At 46.5% G+C, this 21233-nt stretch overlaps 1 protein-coding gene across 2 annotated transcripts in view; it reads left to right on the top strand.

Annotated features, from left to right (window-relative positions):
- The window catches only part of LMTK2 (lemur tyrosine kinase 2), a 72724-nt gene that overhangs the window by 30896 nt on the left and 20595 nt on the right, over positions 1 to 21233 (top strand). For both annotated transcript variants that reach the window (XM_061153691.1, XM_061153690.1), the window contains exons 6-9: positions 3048 to 3135; positions 12064 to 12200; positions 19069 to 19153; positions 20088 to 20209. In XM_061153691.1, the coding sequence (XP_061009674.1) occupies positions 3048 to 3135; positions 12064 to 12200; positions 19069 to 19153; positions 20088 to 20209 (432 nt within the window). The remainder of the gene's footprint in view (positions 1 to 3047; positions 3136 to 12063; positions 12201 to 19068; positions 19154 to 20087; positions 20210 to 21233) is intronic.

The raw sequence follows: 21233 nt of genomic DNA, 5'->3' as shown, positions 1-21233 counted from the left end.
GCTGAGGGAAGGCTGGGTTGGGAGCTTGGGATTAGCAGATGCACGCTCTTGTATGGAGAATGGATAGCATCCAGGTCGCGCTGTTACAGCACAGGGACCTATGTTCAATATCCTGAGATAAATCATAATGGAAAAGAATATGAAAAAGCATTTATATCTGTAAGACGGAATCATTTTGACATATAGCAAAAATTAACACAACATCGAAAATCAACTATACTTCAATAAAATAAGTACACAGAAGACAACAAATACTAACACCAAGGTGAGAGAGATGTTTGGATTATCTGGCAAGGAGTTTAAAACAGCCATTGTAAAAATGCTTCAGTGAACAATTAAATTATAGTGCCCTTGAAACAAATGAAAACATGCAAAGCCTCAGCAAAGATATGGAGGACATCAAGAAGACCTGAATGGACACTTTAGAACTGAAAAAAATAGTAATCAAAATAAAATCTGAATAGATGAGTTCAGCAGCGGAATGGAGAGGACAAAGAAGGAGCATCAGTGAAGCTGAAGATAAATATCACCCAGTTCATGCAGCAAAAGAAAATAAGCTTAAAAAATGAAGAGTGCCCCAAGGACTCGGGGGACTTGAACAAAAGATCAGGATGTCCCAGATTGAAAGGAGATAGAAGGTGGCTAGAAAAGATGTTTGAAGAACTATTCACTGAAAATTATTCCACATTTTGCAAAGACAAACCTACAGATTCAAGACATGGAGAAAATCTCAAGCAGGATCAACCCAAAGAAATGTGTGCCAACACACATCATAGTCAGATGTCTGAAAACAACAGGCACAGTCTCAGGAGCAGGGAGAGGGAAGCTCCGTCTTACCTATGGGGCTGGGTTACCTTAGAAAAGGCGACTCTCAAATCAGAAATCTCAGTGCGTATGTCAAGGGACCAGAAAAAAAGAGCACAGTGAACTCAATGCAAGCAGGAGTAGATATTAAAGAAAAGAGCAGAAAACAAAAAGACAGTAGATAAAAATCAGTGAAACATAAAGCTGGCTCTTTGGAAAGACAATAAAATTGAAAAACCTCTAACAACACTTGACAGAGAACAGGAGAGAGAGATTCCTAATACCAGGAATGAAACAGACCCTACAGACATCAAGAGGATAGAATGGGACCAGCAGCTCTAGTATATATATTTGACAACTTAGATGAAATGCACCAGTCACTCAAAAAGCACAAACCACCACAGTTCACTCAATATGACATAGGTTATTTGAATAGATTTGTTAAAGAAATGGAGTTTGAAACCTAAAAACTCTCCAGAAGAATCTCTGGGGTTAGACAGTTTGTCCAGAGAATTCTTCAAAGTAGTTGAAGATGGTATAGTCACTGCAGGCTAGTGAGACACTTTGTTAAAAAACTAAACATACATGTAACCACCATATGTATTAGTCACAGTTCTCTGGAGAAACAGGACCAGTAGGATCTGTAGATAGAGAGATGGGCTGGCAGATAGATGGATGGATGAATAGGTAGGTGGGTAGGTAGATGGATAGGTAAATAGATGGATAGTTAGGTAGGTCGACAGATGAATGGATAGGTGGGTAGGTAGTTTATTTTAAGGAAATGGCTCATGCAGTTGCGGAGTCTGGCGAGTCTGCAGGTGGGGCCAGCAGGCTGGCGGCGCAGCAGCGCCACTGTCAGGTTCAGGTGTGGAGGCCGTCTGCTCACAGTTTTCCTTCTTCACTGGGGGAGGCTGGTCTTTGTGCTGTTAAGGTCTTCACCTGATTGGACGAGGCCCACCCACACTGTGGAGCATGATCTGCTTTTACTGAAAGTTAACTGATTTGATGATGGTCTCATCCCAAAACACCCTCACAGAAGTGGTCCAGAATAATGTTTGACCAAATATCTGTGGCACTATGGCCCAGCCAAGTTGACACAAAATTAACTATCACATCCTGTAATCAGTCTAGCTGTTGCACTCCTGGGCATTTATCTCAGAGAACTTATTTCCAGACAAAATCTCTTGCATGATTTTTTATAGCAGCTTTATTTATAATAGCCTCAAACTGGGAAAACTAAAATGCCATCCCTAGGTGACTGGTTTAGACAAACTGTGGTCCATCCAATCCGTGGAATTCTGCTTAGCAGTAAATGAGAAGGGACCCCCCCTGATGCAGGCAGCAACTTGGGTAATCCTAAAGGCATTATGTTGAGTGAAAAAATCAACCTCAGAAGGCCACACACTGTGTGATTTCATTTACATAATCTTCTCAAAATGAGACATGTGGGAAAGGAGACCAGATTAGTGGTTGCCAGGGCCGAGGGATGGTTGGTGGGGGTTGTCGGATGTGACCATGGAGGGTGGCACGGAGAGCTTCGTGGTGGGGGGCAGTTATGTATTTCCATTGTGTAGTGGTTGCATGAATCTGCACACTTGGCAACAGGGGCCAGGCGCACACAGACACTGCACCCTAGCGTCAGTGCCCTCGTTTCAGGATGGCATTGTGTTTGTCTCAGGTGTCACCAGGAAGGAAAACTGGGTGAAGGGAGCCTGGGACCTCTTTGTACTGTCTTTGCAACTTACTCTTATTTCATTATTGTCTTCAAAATAAAGATTAAAAAAAAAACAACAACATTTTGGCATATCTTTTTTTTTTAAAGCTTTGTTTTAGACAACATATTTTTCAAAAATGTTTGCATGTACAATGATTTATAAAAGCAGTATATAAAATAGATAGCCTAAGAAGTAACTGAGTTACTTAACATGTGGATTGAAATGCTTATTGAATATAGTCCGCCTTTTAAATGCTGCTTCAAAATGATTGCTATAAACTTAAACTGCCAGAGTTAAAAGGTTCTGATGATAGAAGTTGTTTTAATTTGTGAAAATGTTCACCTGCTTGCCTTTGAATTATTTAATCAATACATAGCTTAGAATGCATCTGTTAAATATAATCTTCTGGTGCACTTTTCAGTTGATCATATTTAAATCATTAAGAATGTTCAATTTGGGGTTACTGTTTGAACAGTTTTACTGGCCTGCTCCCTCATGAACACTGCTGTGACTTTTATTTTTTACCAGTATCCTTCAGCATCCAAATGTCCTCCAGTGTGTCGGACAATGTGTAGAAGCAATCCCCTATCTTCTGGTGTTCGAGTTCTGTGACCTGGTAAGTTTCTAGTACAAGTTCAAGGTCACGTATTCAGAAGTTTTTACCAAAGTGTTTCTGGCAGATGGAAATGCTGGGTGAGGGATGGCCTTCACTTCTGTTCCAAAGAAGTATGATTAACAAGCTGTATATATTTGCTTTCAGTGGGTTATGTTGTAGTAAACTCTTCCCCACCCTCGCCCCTAGCCTGTGACCGAGCACAGTGGTCCTCGTTGGCTTGGGGTCAGCTGCAGCTCTCTTCCCGGCTGCATTCATCTCCGCTCCAGGGTCAGTGTTTCATTTCATCGCAGCTGCTGCGGGAAATGTGTATTACAGTATGTCTGTGTGGATCTTTTGGGTCAAGTTTATGAGGCTGTTCACATGTCCTGTTTCCTCCTCATTTGTGGAGAGGGGGCAAGAACAGAGGGAACCTGGGTCAGTTTTCTGTTAGGTATTGAGAGGCATGTTAAAATCTTCTGATTATGTATTTTCCTTATTTTTTCCTTATGGTTCTAGTTATTCTGTTTCGTACATTTTGATACCTACTGTGTCAGGGATACAAATTTAGAATAGATACAACTTCCGGTAATTTGAAACTTTTGTTATTATGAAGGGACTCTCTTTAAGATTAAAAGCATTACTGAGGATAAAGTCTTTTTAACAATATTGATATAGCCATGCCAGCTTTCTTTTGGTTAGAATTTGCCTGATTTAGTTCTGCCAATCCTCTGGTTGACATCTCTTGTAAATAGCTTATTGTTAGAATTTTATTAATCTGTCAGTCTTGGTTACTTAAAGTGGAACAAGTTGTCCATTTGTATTTATTCTACCAGCTGTGATGTTTAGAATGTTACCTGCCTATTTTGTATTGTTTTTCCTACCTGTTTCAACTTTTATTATTTACAGTATTTCTAGCCTTGGTTTGGATTCTTGAATTTTTTTGTTTCAGTTTTCCCCATCTCCTGTTGTAGATACTGTTTCTAATTTAGTGTATGGTTACACCAGAAGTTGCAACATCCACCTTTAGGGTAACAAAGTTTAAAATTAATGGACTTAACTCTCCTCAGGAGACACCTCCTAGAGCTCTCTCTTTGTGTAAGGAAGCCAGAGTTAATTTCACTTCTCTCTGTGCCATCCCCACGGTTTCTCCTGTGGTGGAGGCTGCTTCCTGATGGAACACTTGCTGCAGAAAGGCAGTTCCCTGCTCTCACGGGACCCAAAGAGAAAACTGGTCATTGTCCTCTGGGTCTCCTGCCGAGAGGGAACAAACATGTGACAATTGCCATTTAGCCGGATTATTTCATAGAGGTGTGAGAACAAAGGGGAAGGAGTTCCCAGTTGTGTTTCTGATGGTTTTATTGCACAGTTGATGCTGGTTGTCTCAGTATTATCAGAGGTACAGTATGCATGATCCTTGGTTATTATTAAATAGAATATGAGAATAATCCTTTTAGCCTAGCTCTGAGTGACTACTATGACAGGTGACCCAGCCTGTGGAGAAGGAAGACCAAAGAAGTATTTTCATGTGATGAGACAGGTCCACTTGTCAAAGTTCTGCTTTTGTGAGACATTTAATGGTGTCTTTTTTTGGTCCCTAATTGGCTCCTGATACTGATTACAAACAGCAATGGGAGCACTCTTTGTGAGCAAGCATCAGAGAAATAAGTGGGAGTCACCATCTTCCTGAAATGGCACATTTGCAGGCTAATCGAGGTGGTTTATAAAAGCAGCCCATGTGCTTTGGCATTTTCTTATTCTTCACCCTGTCTGCATTCCTGAAAGTTTTACTGGGCGGTGTTGTTGTTTTTCCTGGAATAGTAAAAGCTTGATGTTTCCTTCTGAATGGGTTCAGGTGATGAGTTTAGTTTCACGTCTAGGTACATATTCAAATAGTTGAGCACAAAGTCTCATTTTCATGCTCGTGTTCATAGCACCATTATTCACAGGAGCCACGAGGCAGAAGCAGCCCAGGGATCCCTCAGTGGATGAACAGATAAGGAAAATTGGGTCTGTCCATGAACTGGAATATTACTCAGTCTTAGAAAGGAAGGAAATTTTGACATCTACTGCCATGTGAATGAACCTTGAGGACATTATGCTCAGTGAAATAACCTAGGTCACAATAACACAAATAGTGTAGGAATCCACTTGCATGAGGTTCCCAGAGCGGTCCTTCCGGGGTGAAGGTGGTAGGTTGGGTGCCAGGGGCAGGGGGAGTTGGTGTTTAGCAGGGAGCAGAGTCTGAGTTTGGGAAGATGAAGAGGGTCCTGAGGGCGGATGGGGGTGAGGGCTGCACGACAGTGTGGATGGACTTAATGCGTGCAAGTGGACACTTAGAAGTGGTTGGGAGGTAGCCTTACGTTAGGTGGTTTTTATCACACACAGAAGACATTGGTGATTACTGACTGTTAGGTCAGGGGCTCTACCAGCGTTACCTACGCCCAGCGGAGGCTGGTGTGCCCATGGAAAGTCTGTCGGTTGGCATCAGAATGACCAGTCTCGTGTTAAGGTAAGGCCGTTAACCTAGGGAGCCCCCCACCATGCCCCTGGTGAGGTCACATCTGCCTCTGAGGGCGGTTTCCTGCTCATCACCTCTGGACCCTAGTACATGTGGGAGAGACCAGCTCCCCAGCAGCAGGGCTGGGCCTCGCCGGGGGCGCGGTCAGGGTCAGGGTCTCGGGCTCAGTGTGCTCAGGGGCTGGTGACAGAAATGCTCAGCTCATGTCAGCCCGGCTTCCCCTGAACCCTGCTCCCAGCCTGGGTGCCCCAGGACCCCCCCAGAAAGAGGCCAGCCTGAGCAGAGGCACGTCATCTGAGGCAGAAGCACCCTCTGGCCAGGGTCCAGAGGACAAAGGCTGCCGGCCCAGGCTTGGGAACGAGTCGCCGCGGCCGCCGTGATAGGGGCCACTGTCCTCACAGGTTCTTAGCAGGTCAGGAGCTGGCACAGGCACGTTGGCCTCTTGCGTCATCACCAGGCAGAGAGCATGCTCAGAGATACCATCTCTTGAAGAGAAAGGAGAGTATGTTTTCATACGTACTTAAGTCATTCTTTGCGAGATGGAATTACTGGTCTCTTTTTGAAAAACACTTTATCTTAGAATTTTTATGAAAGCAAATAAAAAACTGCAGGGTTTGGTAGCTGGCCCGCAGTCACCGGTGTGTCCTGCCGAGAGTGCAGTGCTCGTGGGCGGAGAGCTCAGCGCAGAGCGCCGTGTGGAACGCGTGGCCGCGGGGGCTCTGGCGCGCCCCGTGTGTGTCTCTGGGCGGGCGATGAGACTGTTTGGGGTCAGGATCACTCAGCTAAAGTGTGTGAGCACCGTTGGGAACTGAGGGCTGTGCCCCGCACTGTGGGGAGCACAGCGAGTCACCCCCAATCCTGCCTTTTTCACCCGTGGGGCCAGGCGGGCCTGCCTGCACATGCTCGGCCTGCCACCTGCTTGTGTGTCTCCCTGCAAAGGCCCTAACCTCATGAAGTCTCAGTGTAGGCATCTGTAAAATGGGGATGATCCTGCCTCTCCTGTGGACTGCCTGACCATAAGCTGGTGAATGTGAATCGCTGGGCACGTACTAAGTGCTCAGGAAATGGTAGTTACATTTTTTCATTTTTCTTATTTTCTTAAGTTGATCGTAATTTAAGGATTTGGTGGTTCTGTGTAGCACTTCTAACTAGGCTCACTGGGGTAGGCTTCACAAAGAAGGTGGTGTTTGGTTTGAATGTGGACAGGTGGGTGGATGGACTTTGCTCAGCAAGAAAGGGTCTCAGGGACCCGTGAGCCAGGCAGGGGAGCTTGATGGTGTGCACGTGTGGGCTTGGGGGCGCCTGGGGACTGGTGGGCGAGAGCACCACGATCGGGGAGGCAGGTTGGCGTCTGCTGGGAGGGATCGGCTGGAAGGGAGTTGAGCAGAGACCAACCACTGGGAGGTCAGACTGCAGGCCAGGGTGACAGAGGAAGCAGGTTCCGCTCCACTCCGTCTTGTTTCGGATGAGGGTCAGCAGTTCTGCCTCCGTCCCCAGACTCTGAAGTGGAGATGTAGAGGTGAGAGTCTTTCCTTTGCCAGGGAGCGTTCTTGGTGTCTGTGTAGACCTCATGCCCCTCTGTGGCTGGCTGCCTCCAGCAGCTCAGGAGAGGCTCCGGGGCTGATGGAAGCATGGCCCCTGCCTGCACGGGCGTGGGGGGAGGAGACGGGGCCCTGACGGTGCCGGGCCTCCTGCTGGGCACCGAGTCTTCCGAGGAGGTGGCCGCAGCATCATTTTACAGATGAGAAGACCAGCTGCAAGGGAGGACCCAGGGCTCTGCCGGCCACACCCAGGACCATGCTTTCTCCTCGCCTCCTCCTCGTCTGAGTCACATGATTGCCGTGGAGAAGTGGGGATTTTAACTAATGGCTTAATTTTATTCTACATGCTTTTGTATCAGGTGGGGTTAACGCCTGCACATTTGTGCTCCGCCAGTGGGAAGCCTCCCTGAATTCACCTCTTGTACAGAAGTGCCACGTCTTGTTCATGAATGAACTTGTGAAGTAAGCCCGTGTGCGGGGATCCTTCTAGACACGGAGATGAGTGATGTGCCCCGTGCCTCAGGAGCGCAAGGAGAAGAGAGAGGGCATGGGCTTACGGCGGAGCAGAGGGGGCACGTGGATAGTGTCCCCAACTCCAAGCCCGCAGAGGGGACACGTGCCGAACAACAACACGGTGTGATCAGGCTTGGCGGTGGGGCGATGTGGGTGGCTGGTGGGGGGCGCTGCGTTCCCAGGGCCCAGCCAGCAGCCCAGCCAGCAGCACCGCACCCCCCCCCCCCCCCGCCCCCAGCACATGACTGCTGCCCTGGGCCCCGTGGCCCAGGCTCTCTCTAACTGTAGGTTCATGACTTGGTGATGGGTGGTGGTGGGCATCTCAGGCCAGAGCTGACTCCAGAATGAGAACTCTAGTTTTGGCTGGATGCCCTGGGAAAACAGAGATGTCAGTTCCTGAGATGGAGCAGATCTCGGAGCTTTGCACTATGTGCGTCGGATTGGAGGTGCCTCTGGGGCATCCCGGGAAGGGTGTCGAGTGAGCAGCTGACAGATGAGCCTGGGGCTCGGGGGTGGGGGATCTGAGCCAGAAAGGTGTGTGAGAGATGATGTTCAGTGCCCGTGGAGTGATATGCGCACCCAGGAATGAGTGTTGCGGTGAGGAGGGACGAGGACCATGGACAGAGCCCTGGGCGTGCCGGTCCCTGCTGACCAGAGAGAGGGAGAAGGTTCCACACAGGGGCCTGGAAAGGAGTGACCGGTGAGCTTGGAAGAAGGAGCCTGGTGGGGAAGGAGGGAGCGGGGCCCTCACTGGGTTCTGCTGGTGACCGCTGACCTTGCGTACGGCAGAGGCGGTGGGGGATAGCTGATGGGAGCAGCTGGAGCCCAGCCTGTTGTGGGGTGAGGGTTTCCGGGGGTGGGGGCAGGCCAGCCGGCAGGCCCAAAGCCCTGTGTCCATAAGAGGGAGGTGGGGTGGGTGCAGGAGCTGGGTATGGAGGGGCGGGTGCTGATTCTTTGAGCAGAGACAGGATGGGCTCGGGGAGGGGAATTCGTGAGGAGAGGAGGTGCTGTGCGGGTGTGGGCATGGACAGGTGAGGTGAGTGCCTGCGACCGCAGGAGGCCCAGCCCGCGTGAGGAGTGAGAACCCTCGGGCTGGCGGTTCCCGGGGCCTCCCGCCTGGCGCAGAGATTCATTTCCTCAGCACATGCTGAGCACGTGGCTGTCGGTCAAATTTTTGTTTAAAAACATAAAGTTTTCTCCCATATCCTTCTGTCAAACGTATGAGCAATTGTAATTTCTAATCTATTTGCTTGTTGGGTTTTTACGCTGTTGGAGTGAATTCCTGGTTCTCCGTGTCTGGCGGACAGCTGGACAGAGCACTCAGGGCAGCCAGTGTTGGGGTGTAAGAGGGCCCTCCCGAGGATGCATCCGAAGGTCCGCGTGCCTCAGTGCGGAAGGCCGCCGCTCTGGTGTCTGGGCTCAGTACCAGCGCTTTGCTGCCACCTAGCGTCCTACGGTTTCCTTGAGTTTTTTGGAGCAGGGCATTAGGGAGGATGTGAGAAATATTTAAAACTTGGATAAAAGGAACTTTGTTAGAGTACATGGCTGTTCTCAGTGCTCTTTTTAAGTCATAGACCAAAGTAATGACCCCAGTCTACTCACTAAGCGTCATTAAAACGTAACCCAGATACCTAAATTTTTACAGCTTTATCTGTTTTGGATAGAATGGATCAATTTTTGGTAGTTTTAGAAATGTCTTTGCTATAGTTGAATCTTAAGCTGATTTTTCTTTTGCGTGGTGGTGCCAGGAGAGCGCTGGGGTTCTTTCTAGAACATAGAAGTAGCCCTGGGCCCCTCCCAGCCCATCACAGGTCTCGTCCATGAGAAGCTGATCTGGCTCCTCAGGAACTGCTGACGTTCACTCCACAGGTTAGGGACGTGTTTGCCTGGGCCGTGCTCACCCTCCCGCCTCCCCCCCACCCCAGTGCAGATGCAGAGAGACTGAGTTTTTGCCAAGCTGGAAACCTTCAGAGCTGAAGCAAAATCTCCTTCTGTTTATTATACTTTATCTCCGGGTCAGATTTGGGGAGTGGCCTATTGTGGAGAGAAGACAACTTAAGAACAGTGAGTGGTAAGGAATATACTTTAGGTAACCTTGAAAAACAGCTACACCCACTCTGCTGTTCCTGCCTTCATGGCCAAAATCACTTGGGAAGTGTTTGCTGTTTGCCAGCAGCTCCTGTTTGCTTTGAGAATTGGCCAGACGCAGAACAGCATAGTCCTAGTTTTGTGTGAGGGTAGTTTTTTCCTTAGATGGACATTGAAGGAAGGGGGTTAGACAGATGCCTTTTAAGTTGTCGTTTCACTGGTAAGGTGAATAAACTTCAGCTCTCTGTTCTCATGTTTCATTTCCGTGTGGACTACCTTATGAAAATCCCATGAGCCTGTAGGCCCCATGCTTTCTGCTGGAGTTTTTCTGGGTTAATTTAATTGTCACCCAACACGGGGTTTATTCCCACCTCTTCTGCACTGGACAGAGCCTAGCCTGGGTGAAGGTGGGTTGGGGTGGTGAGGAGAATGTATTTTTAAAGGGGACAAAAGGTGTCTCGTCGGGAGCAGCTTGTAGCTGTGCAGGGGTGCAGAAGGGGAGAGGCAATGTGTGCACAGTGGTGGGGGTGAGCACCCGCCCTGGCCCGGGGCGGCAGCCCCCATGGCGGAGCAGCTCGCTGAGTGGGGGGAATTCTAGAAAGCTGTGTGGTTGACTTTCGCTGACTTGACGTTCATTCTTATAAAATAACTGATTTGATCTGCATACTAATTGGATTCACTCACCAAATAGGAGTTTCTTGGCAAGTAAACAGAAGAGTGGAAGTGCACTTGTTTGTTAGCTCTGTGACCTTGGGCAAAGTTCTCACCCTCCCTCAGCCTCGTCCGGAAAGTGGTTCAAACTGTGAGAGTTACTTGCGGTAACAGGTGCAGAAACTCCCAGCACAGTGGTCGGCTCTTGCTTGAAAGCTCAGATGGTGACAGTCATTGATACCAGCATTCTTGTTCCTGTTGTCCAGTCGCCACGTTGTGTCCGACTCTTTGCAGCCCCATGGACTGCAGCACGCCAGGCCCCCCGTCCCTCACCGTCTACCAGAGCTTGCCCACGTTCGTGTCCGTTGAATCGGTGATGCCCTCCAACCGCCTCATCCTCTGTCACCTCTTCTCCTTCTGCCTTCAGTCTTTCCCAGCCATGAGAACGCCATGATACCAATATTATCATTCACACAAAGGTCGTTGAAACTGCGAATGAAAACAAATTTAGGTTCTTGGTGTGGACTTAGACATTACCTTAGAATGCACTTAGTATTGAGTGTGGACAAATGCTAGTAGAGGAATACTGTGTTTTAAAGTTTAGTTTGGGAGGTTTGATCAGTTTGCTGTCTTCAGTAGCAGTCGTTAGAAAGGTATTAGATTCTTTTAATTGGTCAAGGAATTTTCTTCCTCAAGCATCTTTTTTGACTCACATGTAAAGAAAACTGAAAGCTTTTGACTTGCTTTTTCTAAATTTTATTAACTGATTATATAAAGCTTTACCTTGGAATTACATCACATCAATAAATACTTAATCATGTGGTAAGCAGAACATGGAAGATTGCCTCAAAGGTGTATTTCCCCAAAGAGTTACATGGTAAATCCCCCAGGACATACCACCCTTAGAGTCAGGAAACAAAAACCAAGAAAGGTTTGTGTGTGTTATGGGGGAAGGCGGGGGTGAGGGGTTCCTTCGAGAGTACCTGGGACATTGAAACACCTGTGTGACGGGGTCTAAGTGTGAATTTGTTCAATTTCCTGTCCTTTGAACAGACTTAATTATAGTCACATCATGAATATTTTGGAAGTGGCCCTAATGTTCTTTTTCACAGGGGCTGTGGGGGAGCTGGCAAAGAATTGAAGCAGTTACTGGCACTCGAAAATGCTTTTTCTTCCTCTCCCATCCATTTTTCTTTCCTTCCCTGCTTCTCTGTTGTTCCTGAGAGCTTTTGTGATGTGACGTCCCCTGGAATCCTTGAAGACGGTGTTACTCTCCATCTCGTCTCCCGGTGACCTGGGCATTTCTGTACTTGGCACTAAATGTAAATTGTGTGTCATTGTAAAAGTATCTTTTTTTGTTGTTGTTATTTTTTAGCTGCTGTTATCCATGTGTTTCTATGACAAAGGTAAACTAATATTGAATTTAGAATGATCCTAAAAGAAGAAGGACATTTTCTCGAGCTTTGAAGTATTTGGTTGGAATTGCTTTTTTAGTCATTTTAAATGTGTTCGGTAGGATTCTTCATTAAACTCAAATCTGAGTAATTTCCAAGAAGTCATGTCAGTATCTCTGTCAGCTGAGATGCCCGTCTGTCCCCCCGGTCCTCTCTGGAAACTGACCTGGGCTGGTTCCCGCAGGGCGACCTGAAGGCTTACCTGCGTGGCGGCGAGCCGGAGCCGGCGCGGGGGGACGCCCAGACCATGCTGCTGCAGAGGCTGGCGTGCGAGATCGCGGCGGCGCTGGCGGCCATGCACAAGCGGCACTTCCTGCACAGGTGGGTCCCTCCGCGCGCGCCTCCCCAACCCCGAACGTGGCACTGGCGCTGCTGGAAGCCCAAGGAGGACCGGCGGTGGGGGTGAACCTTCGATTTATAAACAAGCCGTCCCCTCCTGCCTAGGGTCAGAATAAGGGCCGACCTGGGCTCCAGGGAACAGTGCCTCAATACAGCCTAAGACCTAGAGGTTATTGCCAGAATCTCAAAGCATGCGAGAGGGTGTGATGCTCAGAGTTGAGGGAGCAGTTCTGATCTGCCTTCCGGACCCCTGCCCTGGCGTCCCCCTCACATCAGCCTCAGGCTCCACCTCTACCTGCTCGGCGTCATTGTCACCGTGTGGCCCTCTCCCGTCCTAGAGGCGGGAAGAGGAGGGCTCTGAGGGTCTGACGTCATCTTCTGATAGAAGGTCCCAGTGTTGGTCTCTGGTCGGCACTCCGAGAAGCCGCCCTAGCTGGACCGGGGATGCTGAGTTGTGTGTGAGCAGCTGTGGGGTCGGGGTAACGCGTCTTTCCAGACCTTTCTGGTCCCACTTGAACAGCCACAGCTCTTCAGAGCGCGTCGTATTTTGTTCCGATCATCCACATAATTGTTTTAATTAGGACAGCAAAGGGCTTTGAGTCCTGAGATGATGATTCTTTAAACTCAGAAGGAGACTCCTGCTTGTTCTCCTCCAGCCTTTTCAGCTCTGATTTGTGTCTGAAATGTTTTCTCAGGTCTCTGGACAAATTGGGGAGAGAGAGAGAGTGTGTGTGTGTGCGCGTGTGTGCGCATGCATGCTCAGTCATGTCTGACTCTTGGCGTGCTCAGTTTGTGTGCGTGTGCACATGGGTGTGTGTGTGTATGCACGTGTGCATGCATGCATGTGTGCGCAGTCGTGTTCAACTCTTTGCACCGCCCCCTGCCAGGCTCCTCCATCCGAATACTGAAGTGGGTTGCCATTTCCTCATCCAAGGGATTTTCTTGACCTAGGGATCGAACCCACATCTCCTGAGTCTCCTGCATTGTCAGGCGGGTTCTTTACCACTGAGCTGTCTCTAGTTGACTTTAATTAAATCATTTTACTCTTAACAATCCAAAGACCTGAAAAGGAACACCTGTGTGTACTGACATGGAGACACAGGTTGCACAGGTTGTGTATTTTATATATACACATATATATATAATGTATTTAAAATATGATGCCATTAAAAAAAGAAAATGCTTATATCTGTGGGGGTTTGTGTGAGTCTGTGTGTGTATGTGTGTGAACAGATATGGAAAAATTATACCTATCAGATTCTCAACATTACTTCAGGGTGGGAAGAAGGAAAATTAACACTCTTCTTACGTATCTATCTTGTTTGACTTGCACAGTGAGCAGATCATTCTGATAAGGTGCTTTATAGAGACTCAAAAAATTATGAATTTCTTCAGGCCCAAGGCAGAAACCCTTACACAAAATGTCAAAATATACAGATCTATTTGTTTTATAATGGAAAAATCTTATATTTTGTTTTTTTCCCTTGTAACAGATTAATACCCAGCATATTTGTATTGTTACTCTTTTATAAAACACAAGTAATTATTACCTAAATACTTGGTGTAGGAAGTTTTAGATTTTGGAGAATAGAGCATTTTCAGAGAAGATCACATCAGAATCAGCAACATAAAATTGTCAAAGACAACTGGAAATTGTTTCAAGCCCAAGTTGGTTTCTATGATTACATTTTAAAAATTGGCAGAGATGTCAGAGTAAATGTTACCTTCCTGTGAGTTTCTTGTGTGTGTGTGTGTGTGTGTGTGTGTTTCTTTAGGTTAAAGTTTTACTTACTTTAGGATCTTGTTTCAGACAAATAAATATGATAAATTAACTCACATGATTTGGATGTAATTCAGGTACATAAACTCAAGGTAAAGAAAATTCCTGAAACCATCGACAACGGTTTCATTTTCTTTTAAAAAGTAGCCGTATTTTATGTAGTTTTGTGTGCTTTGTTTTTGTGTTGGTAGCACACTGTAGCAGCGTTTTTTAAAATTGAAGTAGAGTTGATTTACAGTATTGTGCTCCAAGTGTATAGCAGAGTGACTCAGTTATATGTATGCTTTTCAGATTATTTGTCATTCTAGGTTGTTATAAGATACTGAGTGCACAACAGCATAGTTTTAAGTTGGACTTTAGAATATTTATTTGCTGACTCAAAGTCGAACTTTCTTTGTTGGTTGGAAATAGAACTTCCCACGCATCCAGCTGGAAGCTGGTCTAGCAGGGCACCCCCGGTTAATTTTTACTTTTACTTATTGTCTAAGAGGAGACTTCAGCCTGGGTCTTGGGTAGTCTGCGTTTCTGCAGCCAGACACGCGACGTCCGCGAAGGCCACGTAAACAGCGGGAGCTGCCAGCGTGCCGCGCTCCGCACCTTCCTGACCTGCTGGCCGAGCACCTAGGACTCCCTGTGCCCGGCCTGTCAGTCCTCCTGGAGGAGCAGGAAGGAGCCGCCAGGCCACTGCGATGAGTGGGAGCACGGCCTCCAGCGGGCGGTGTGGGCGTGGCCCCTGCAGCTGGAGGCCCAGGTGACCGTGGCCTTAAGGTTCGCCCAGGTAACACCGTGCGCGAGGGACCTCCCGAGGGACGGCCCTGGCGGCCCAGTGGGCAGGACTCGGCCTCCCACTGCAGGGGTGCAGGTGCGATTCCCAGCCGGGAACCGAGGATCCCACGTGCCGTGTGGTGTGGCCAAAACAGCACACAAGACCTCTTTAGGATTTTCCCAGTTTAAAGTTAAAAGTTACTATCTGCTGAGAAACACCGAGGTCATTAAGTACTCCAGCCCTCAGAGCATGGGTGTCCCAGTGTTACAGGAGCCCGGCATCCTTAGAACGCAGTTTATGGGGACGGTGTGTGTGAGAGGGCTAGGGAGGACCGGCCACAGGCCTGGGCTGTAGACCTTGTCTGTACTGTGATGTCGGGGAAGAGAAGCGTGATGCAGGCTGACCTGATGAGCAGGGACGAAGCTGTCCAGACGCTGAATGAGCCCAGTTGCCTCTTTGTGCTGCGTCTGAACCCTCTGGCCTTGCTCCTCGCAGCTGCAGCCACCTTCCAGTGGGTGGAAGTCTCTTCACAGCCCACGTGGGGATTAGTTTTTACACTGTGGTGGCTGCTGGCGGCAGGTGCTGTGAGCTGAAGCTGTTAAGTGGCCTCTCCTTCCTTAATCCTCTGAGCCTGTTTCTTCCCTGAAACAGGGTAATCTTGCCCTGAAGTGCTTTTCTCAGGATTACATAAGATAATGTGGGCCGTGCTTGCTCTTTTGATCAGGAATTCAGGTTCCTGGGAGAGCCTTGGTGGGTAGTATGTTAATTAAATAGAGGACAGAGTGGTTTTGAAAACGGCTGCAGCCCTGCTGAGCTGTTTCCACAAGAACGATCTCCTGGAAGTGGGCGAGCTCTCACGCCACTGGGAGCTGTATTCCTTGTGAATCAGGGCAGGAAGCTGTTTAGAGCATGTCCCCTGTGTACCCGCCGCTCTGCTTACCTGGCGGGGTCCCTGCAGCCACTGCCTAGGGCGGCAGAGCTCAAGCTCTGAGGGCCAGGTCAGTTGGCAGCTTTGCCACTAGACCTGTTTTTCAACTTGAAGGAAGAATATACTGGGTATGTTTGTATTTCCTGACCCAAACTGGCCATTGACGTCAAGAGTTACCTCTGCTGTTAAAAAGTTACACCTTTACATTTTCCTGTTCTTTAGCTTGGTACGTTATTGGGCCTCGGAGAGTATTTATGTGTTACTACTTTTGAATTGAATTTTATAATTTTGAATTTGGACAACAATTTGATGTTTTCAATGTTTCAATGTTTAAAATCTGTATTCTTATAAAAATCTTACGAGGTAACCCTTACAGGTTAGCGCACACCCTCTCTTTTGTTTGTTGTTGTTGCCAAGGAGAACTGAGGCTCTGGTGTGCTGACTGACTTGCCACAGTCACACAGTTAGGAGTGGTGGAGCCAAGACTCAGTCGCCGGTCTCTGACTTTGTCCAGTGCTTTTGCACTGTCCTCCGGTGACCAGGATGTTTTGGGGCGGAGTAGAGGGCGAGTTTAGAGGAAATTCCCTTGGTCACAGCATCATTTTCCTCCTCAGTACCCTTGGTGTTGTGGTAACAAGAGGCGTTTCCTCCTCTCTCTCTGAGACCATCAGTCAAATTGTAGGAGAGTTTCACAGTGACGTGTACAGAAAACCCCAGGCCCTTTGCACATATCTTTTCATCTTTTACCTGCTTTTCGTGTCTGTAGACCTGCAGGGACCACATGTGAGGAGAAAGGTGTGGAGGGAGGCCGCCCTGGTGTGGCTCGAGTGGGCGGAGTGCAAGGTGCCAGGGGCCGCCCTGCAGGTGCCCTCCCTGCCCCCTCCTCGGCTGCCACCCTGCCTCAGATGACCTGCACACTCCCGGGCAGGGGCCCTGCACCCAGATCTTCATTCTGGTCCCAGGACAGAGGTGTTGGAAAGGTTGAGGAGTGTCTGTCTGCAGGGGCCTTAGCAGTGCTGGCCAGCGGTGCCCGGAGCCTCTGGGGCAGGACCCGCGGTGCCACGCGTGTGCCGCTTGCAGTCCAGAGGGCCAGGTGGCCTGGAGCCCCGCATTCTGCTGCCCACACATGGCTGCCCGCCCTTCCTTCCGTCATTTCCAAAACCCGGGGGCCACCTCTCTCCTTGAGATCGGAGGTTTCTACGGCACACCTTGTTCTACCATGCTTTGCAGATACCGCGGGTTTGTTGGGCTCCCTCCCCCAAACACACACAGGTCAGAAGTCTGCAGCAGCCCTCGTCAAGCAGGTCTGGAGGCGCCTCTCTCCAGCGCGCGTGCTCGCTGCCCGTCCGTGCCACGTCGGGCTCTCACAGTATTTCACACCTTGTCATCGTCGTCTGTTACAATGATCTGTGATCAGCGATCTTCAGTGTTGCTATTGTAATTATTTTGACATTTTTTTAAGGGATAAAGTATTTTTAATTAAGGTTTATACGTAGCGTTTGTGTGTTGGTATGTTTTTGGACACGTAATAGACTACAGTGTAATGTAAACACCACTTTTCTCTGCATTGGGAAACCTGAACGTGCATGGACTCGCTTTATCATGAGAGGCGCTTTGTTGAGGTGGTCTGGGACACTGATCCCCCCGTGTGCTTGCATTTTGTCTGTAACATTAGAGGTGTCCTGAGTTTTTCCCCAGACATTCCAGAGGCCTGGTGGAGCGCCGTGAAAACACTGCTTGTAATCATAATGTAGAGAGGGATTGAACACATCTGACTGAACACAGTCTAACCAATTGAACTGATTGAACACAATCTAACTAATTGAACTGATTGAACACAATCTAACTAATTGAATACATCTAACTGCTTTCTTATCTTGGACTTAAAACTTTCATCGCTTAAAAAATGCCAAAAAATTACAGTAGTAACACTGAAGGTCACTGATCACAGATCGTCATAACAAACATGACAGTGACAAGGTGTGAAATACTGTGAGAGCCACCTCGATGTGACAGAGTCAGGAACGTTTACTGAGATCAACGTGAGATCATCGTGTTTATTGAGGACCAGTCGCATGTACGGCAGTGCGCTCTGACTGGCAGTGGGTTGTTGTTGATGGTTATTGATGGTGAGAGAAATACTGACCCTGGCAGAGTCGCTTCAGTTCCTTGCGCCTCAGTTTCCTTTTCTGTAAACGGGGAACATAATGGTACCCACCTGGGAGGCCTGTTGGGAAGATGAAATGAGTTAATACGTATCAGGCGCTTGGAGAAACACCTGTGTGTAAAGGGCTTTCTAAACATGAGCCCTGATGGTATGATGGGGTCAGTGGTGGTGTGCACCAGGCCGTCACTGGGTTCCGTCAGCATTAGCTCTTGTGTCCTTATCCACGTCATTGTTCTATTTCAGACACATGAGCTTTGGAAATTAAAATCACTGAAAATAAGAATTTGATAAAGTTTTTGATTTTTGGCCAAAGACAAACGTTTTAAATTTTTGGACTGTGGAAATTCAGTTTCTGAGAACTTTTATTTAGGATTTAAAACTGTAAGTTAGGTATTCAATTCTATTTTAGTTCAGTGGCTTTTTCATTCATATGCCAATTGATAATTAATAAAATTCCAAGGGTTAAAGCTGAAATCCAAAAAATGTAACCTGCTTTCTCTATGGGAAGTTTTTTTAGAAAAAGTTTTTTACTTTTCAAGTTAGGTAGTTTTTAAAACTAATTTGTTCTTAAATAAACTGAGTAAATCGTTTTAAGTCAGTCTTGAAAATATGCTCTTTGCCTCCCTCTTGGAGAGAAGTAGAGTTTGGAGTTAGAGAAGAGTGAATTGGAGGGGGCTAAATCACTTATAATGCTTGCATATCTTTGAAAAAGGAGTTAAAACAAACATTTTTAATAATGTAGATTATTTTAGCATGCTTGAAGTTGTAACTTTATTCTTTACTTGCAGTTAAGAGACTACTACTAGATTATTGCTTAGGTAATGTAAGCTATTTAAAATAAATTCAGACAAATTAGCCAGTTTAGAATTCTTCCTTGGTAACTCTAAAAATACCAGGAAATGAGCCGTAAGTCTGGTATCAATGCAGAACAAGGTACAAATATGTTTAGAATTTAACCTGTTAGCAGTCAGAGTGATTTACAAAAAAAAAAAAAAATCTGATCATCTCCATTCTTTAAGTAATTAGGAATATGGCATTGCCTTTTTCTCTGAAAAAGGATTTTAAAACATGAATTATTCATCAGGGGACTCAATACACTTACCACCCTGATTTCCCAAGAAAGCCTTTTTCCACGGCAGTTCCATGTCATGTCATCCTGGGTGTTGATTCTCCTTGTTCTCATGTTCACTTCACTCTTTCTGTTTTCAGTGACTTAGCCCTGCGAAACTGCTTTCTTACCTCGGACTTAAATGTGAAAGTGGGTGATTATGGAATAGGATTCAGCAGGTACAAGGTAAGCCAGAGGTTTAAGGGTTTTCTCCCTGATCTAATTTAATGCTCATGAAGTGGTCATATCACAGAATGCCATGCCTGTTTGGAAAGGGAGGGTAAATAATTATTGCTACCATATAATAAGATATGCACATCATATATAAATATTTCTCCATACATGTTTGATAAAATTTCAGCTCAGATCAGTAAGCTTGGGATTTGAGTTTTTCAACTCTGTCATAAATATATCCCCCAAAGAAAATAAATGAAGTACCTGGGAAATTTTTGTGTGTGTTTGCTTAGCCCAGCTGAGTAAGGTGGCTTACTGTGGGGTTAAAAAAAAAAAATTCATGCAAATGTAAGTCTGTTCTTAGTCTATGTAGTAGCTCTGGTATCTTGAGCACTGGCTGTATACCACCCAGGCACTGTGAAGTACTTGCCCACATGATCTCATGTCATCCTGACCACGAAGGGAAGGCCGGTGCATCTTCCTGATCTTACGGGTCAGGAAGAAGGCTCAGCATGTTTGCTGCTTGCTCAGAGTCACAGAGCTGGTAGCTGGTTGAACGTTGACTCAGCCAGCCTGTCCAGTTCGAAAGCCTGCGCTCTTACTCATTAACCACCCTGTTCTTCTGCTCAGGGATACAGCCCAGCATAGTTTACAAGATATTTTGCTCAGAGTCTGCGTTCTGTAACATCAGACATGGCGTACCTTCCTTTTCCAGGAAGGGTGACTGAGCAGGTTCAGAGACCAGCTCATGAGGCCCAGGAGGCTGATTCAGAGAAACCCTCAACCCACCCTCTGCCCGGAAACTCTGTCTCTGTGTCCATTTCTTTTTCTGACTTGTGTTTTTGGGTAGAGTATGTGTTTTCTGAGAATGACCTGGGATTAAGTTACTGAGCTCACATAGAGGTGTTAGAGAATTCAAAATTCTGTGTGATTTCTTACAAAACAGGAGGATTATATTGAGACGGATGATAAAAAACTTTTCCCTCTTCGGTGGACTGCTCCAGAGTTAGTAACCAGCTTTCAAGACAGACTGCTAACTGCAGATCAAACCAAATATAGTAATATCTGGTATGTATCAGTTTACCATTCGATTAGGCTTTTGTTACTAACAAAGTCCTAACTTCTTTCTTCTCAAGTACTTTCTTACGGGAAAGTATAATTGAATAAGACGTAGGAATACCAGTGACTGATGGTGTGAAAGACAGTTTATTGACATCATAGTAATGATTCCAGTTTTTGCAATGATGCAATAACTTCTACCCATTCAACAGTAATAATCTCCATAAAAGCAGGAACCAAAGCTATTTTCTTTGCCTACTATAGGACCTTGTTTATAGTAGATGTTTAATAAATATTAATTGAGTGAATGAAAAAACTGAAAGAGGTTTGGACCATTACATAGTACTGAGATATAGCTCAGTTTAATGGAAGTTGAAAAAAAATGTATGTAAGAAGTCTTTGACTAACAGTTTCTGTTATAGCTTTCTTAATTTATATCTACTTTTTTTTTGGGTGCTGTTGTCCTGCTTTTTCTTTTTTTTTTGCTTCTTACCTTCTTATGGATTGTTTTTTCTTTTCCTCGTAGTTTGGAAGCTGTGTACTCTATTGCTATGATTGTATTGGCTACTGTAGAAATAACATGTATACTTAACTTAGTCTAACAGTAGTTCTTACTTTGGCCCCTTTCTGAGAAATACAGGGACCCCAGGGTATTTTAACATGCTTTTACATCACACACACACATGCAATTATGTTCATCATTGTGAGGTATCATATTTTTTCTCTTAACACCACAAGATGTTGTTATTTTTCTTAACATCAGTGTTTGTTTAGGTTTATCCAACATAATCAGATCACTTTGCTTTTCTTTTTTTTTTCCCCCCAAATCTCAGACCTTCTGTCGGGGCTGAGTCCCCTTCTGTCTGAAGTATGTCCTTCAGAATTCCCTGTAGTGTAGTCTCACTGGTAACAGATTCTCAGGTCTTTTTCTGTAGGTCTGCGCATACCTCTGTTTTGTCCTCATTCTTGAAGTGTATTTTTTTACTTGATGACAGTTATTTTCTCTCCGTGTATTGAAGATCTCACTCCACTG

Source organism: Dama dama, chromosome 10 (assembly GCF_033118175.1).
Source record: "Dama dama isolate Ldn47 chromosome 10, ASM3311817v1, whole genome shotgun sequence".
Taxonomy (NCBI): domain Eukaryota; kingdom Metazoa; phylum Chordata; class Mammalia; order Artiodactyla; family Cervidae; genus Dama; species Dama dama.
This window is presented reverse-complemented; position numbering and strand designations above follow the sequence as displayed.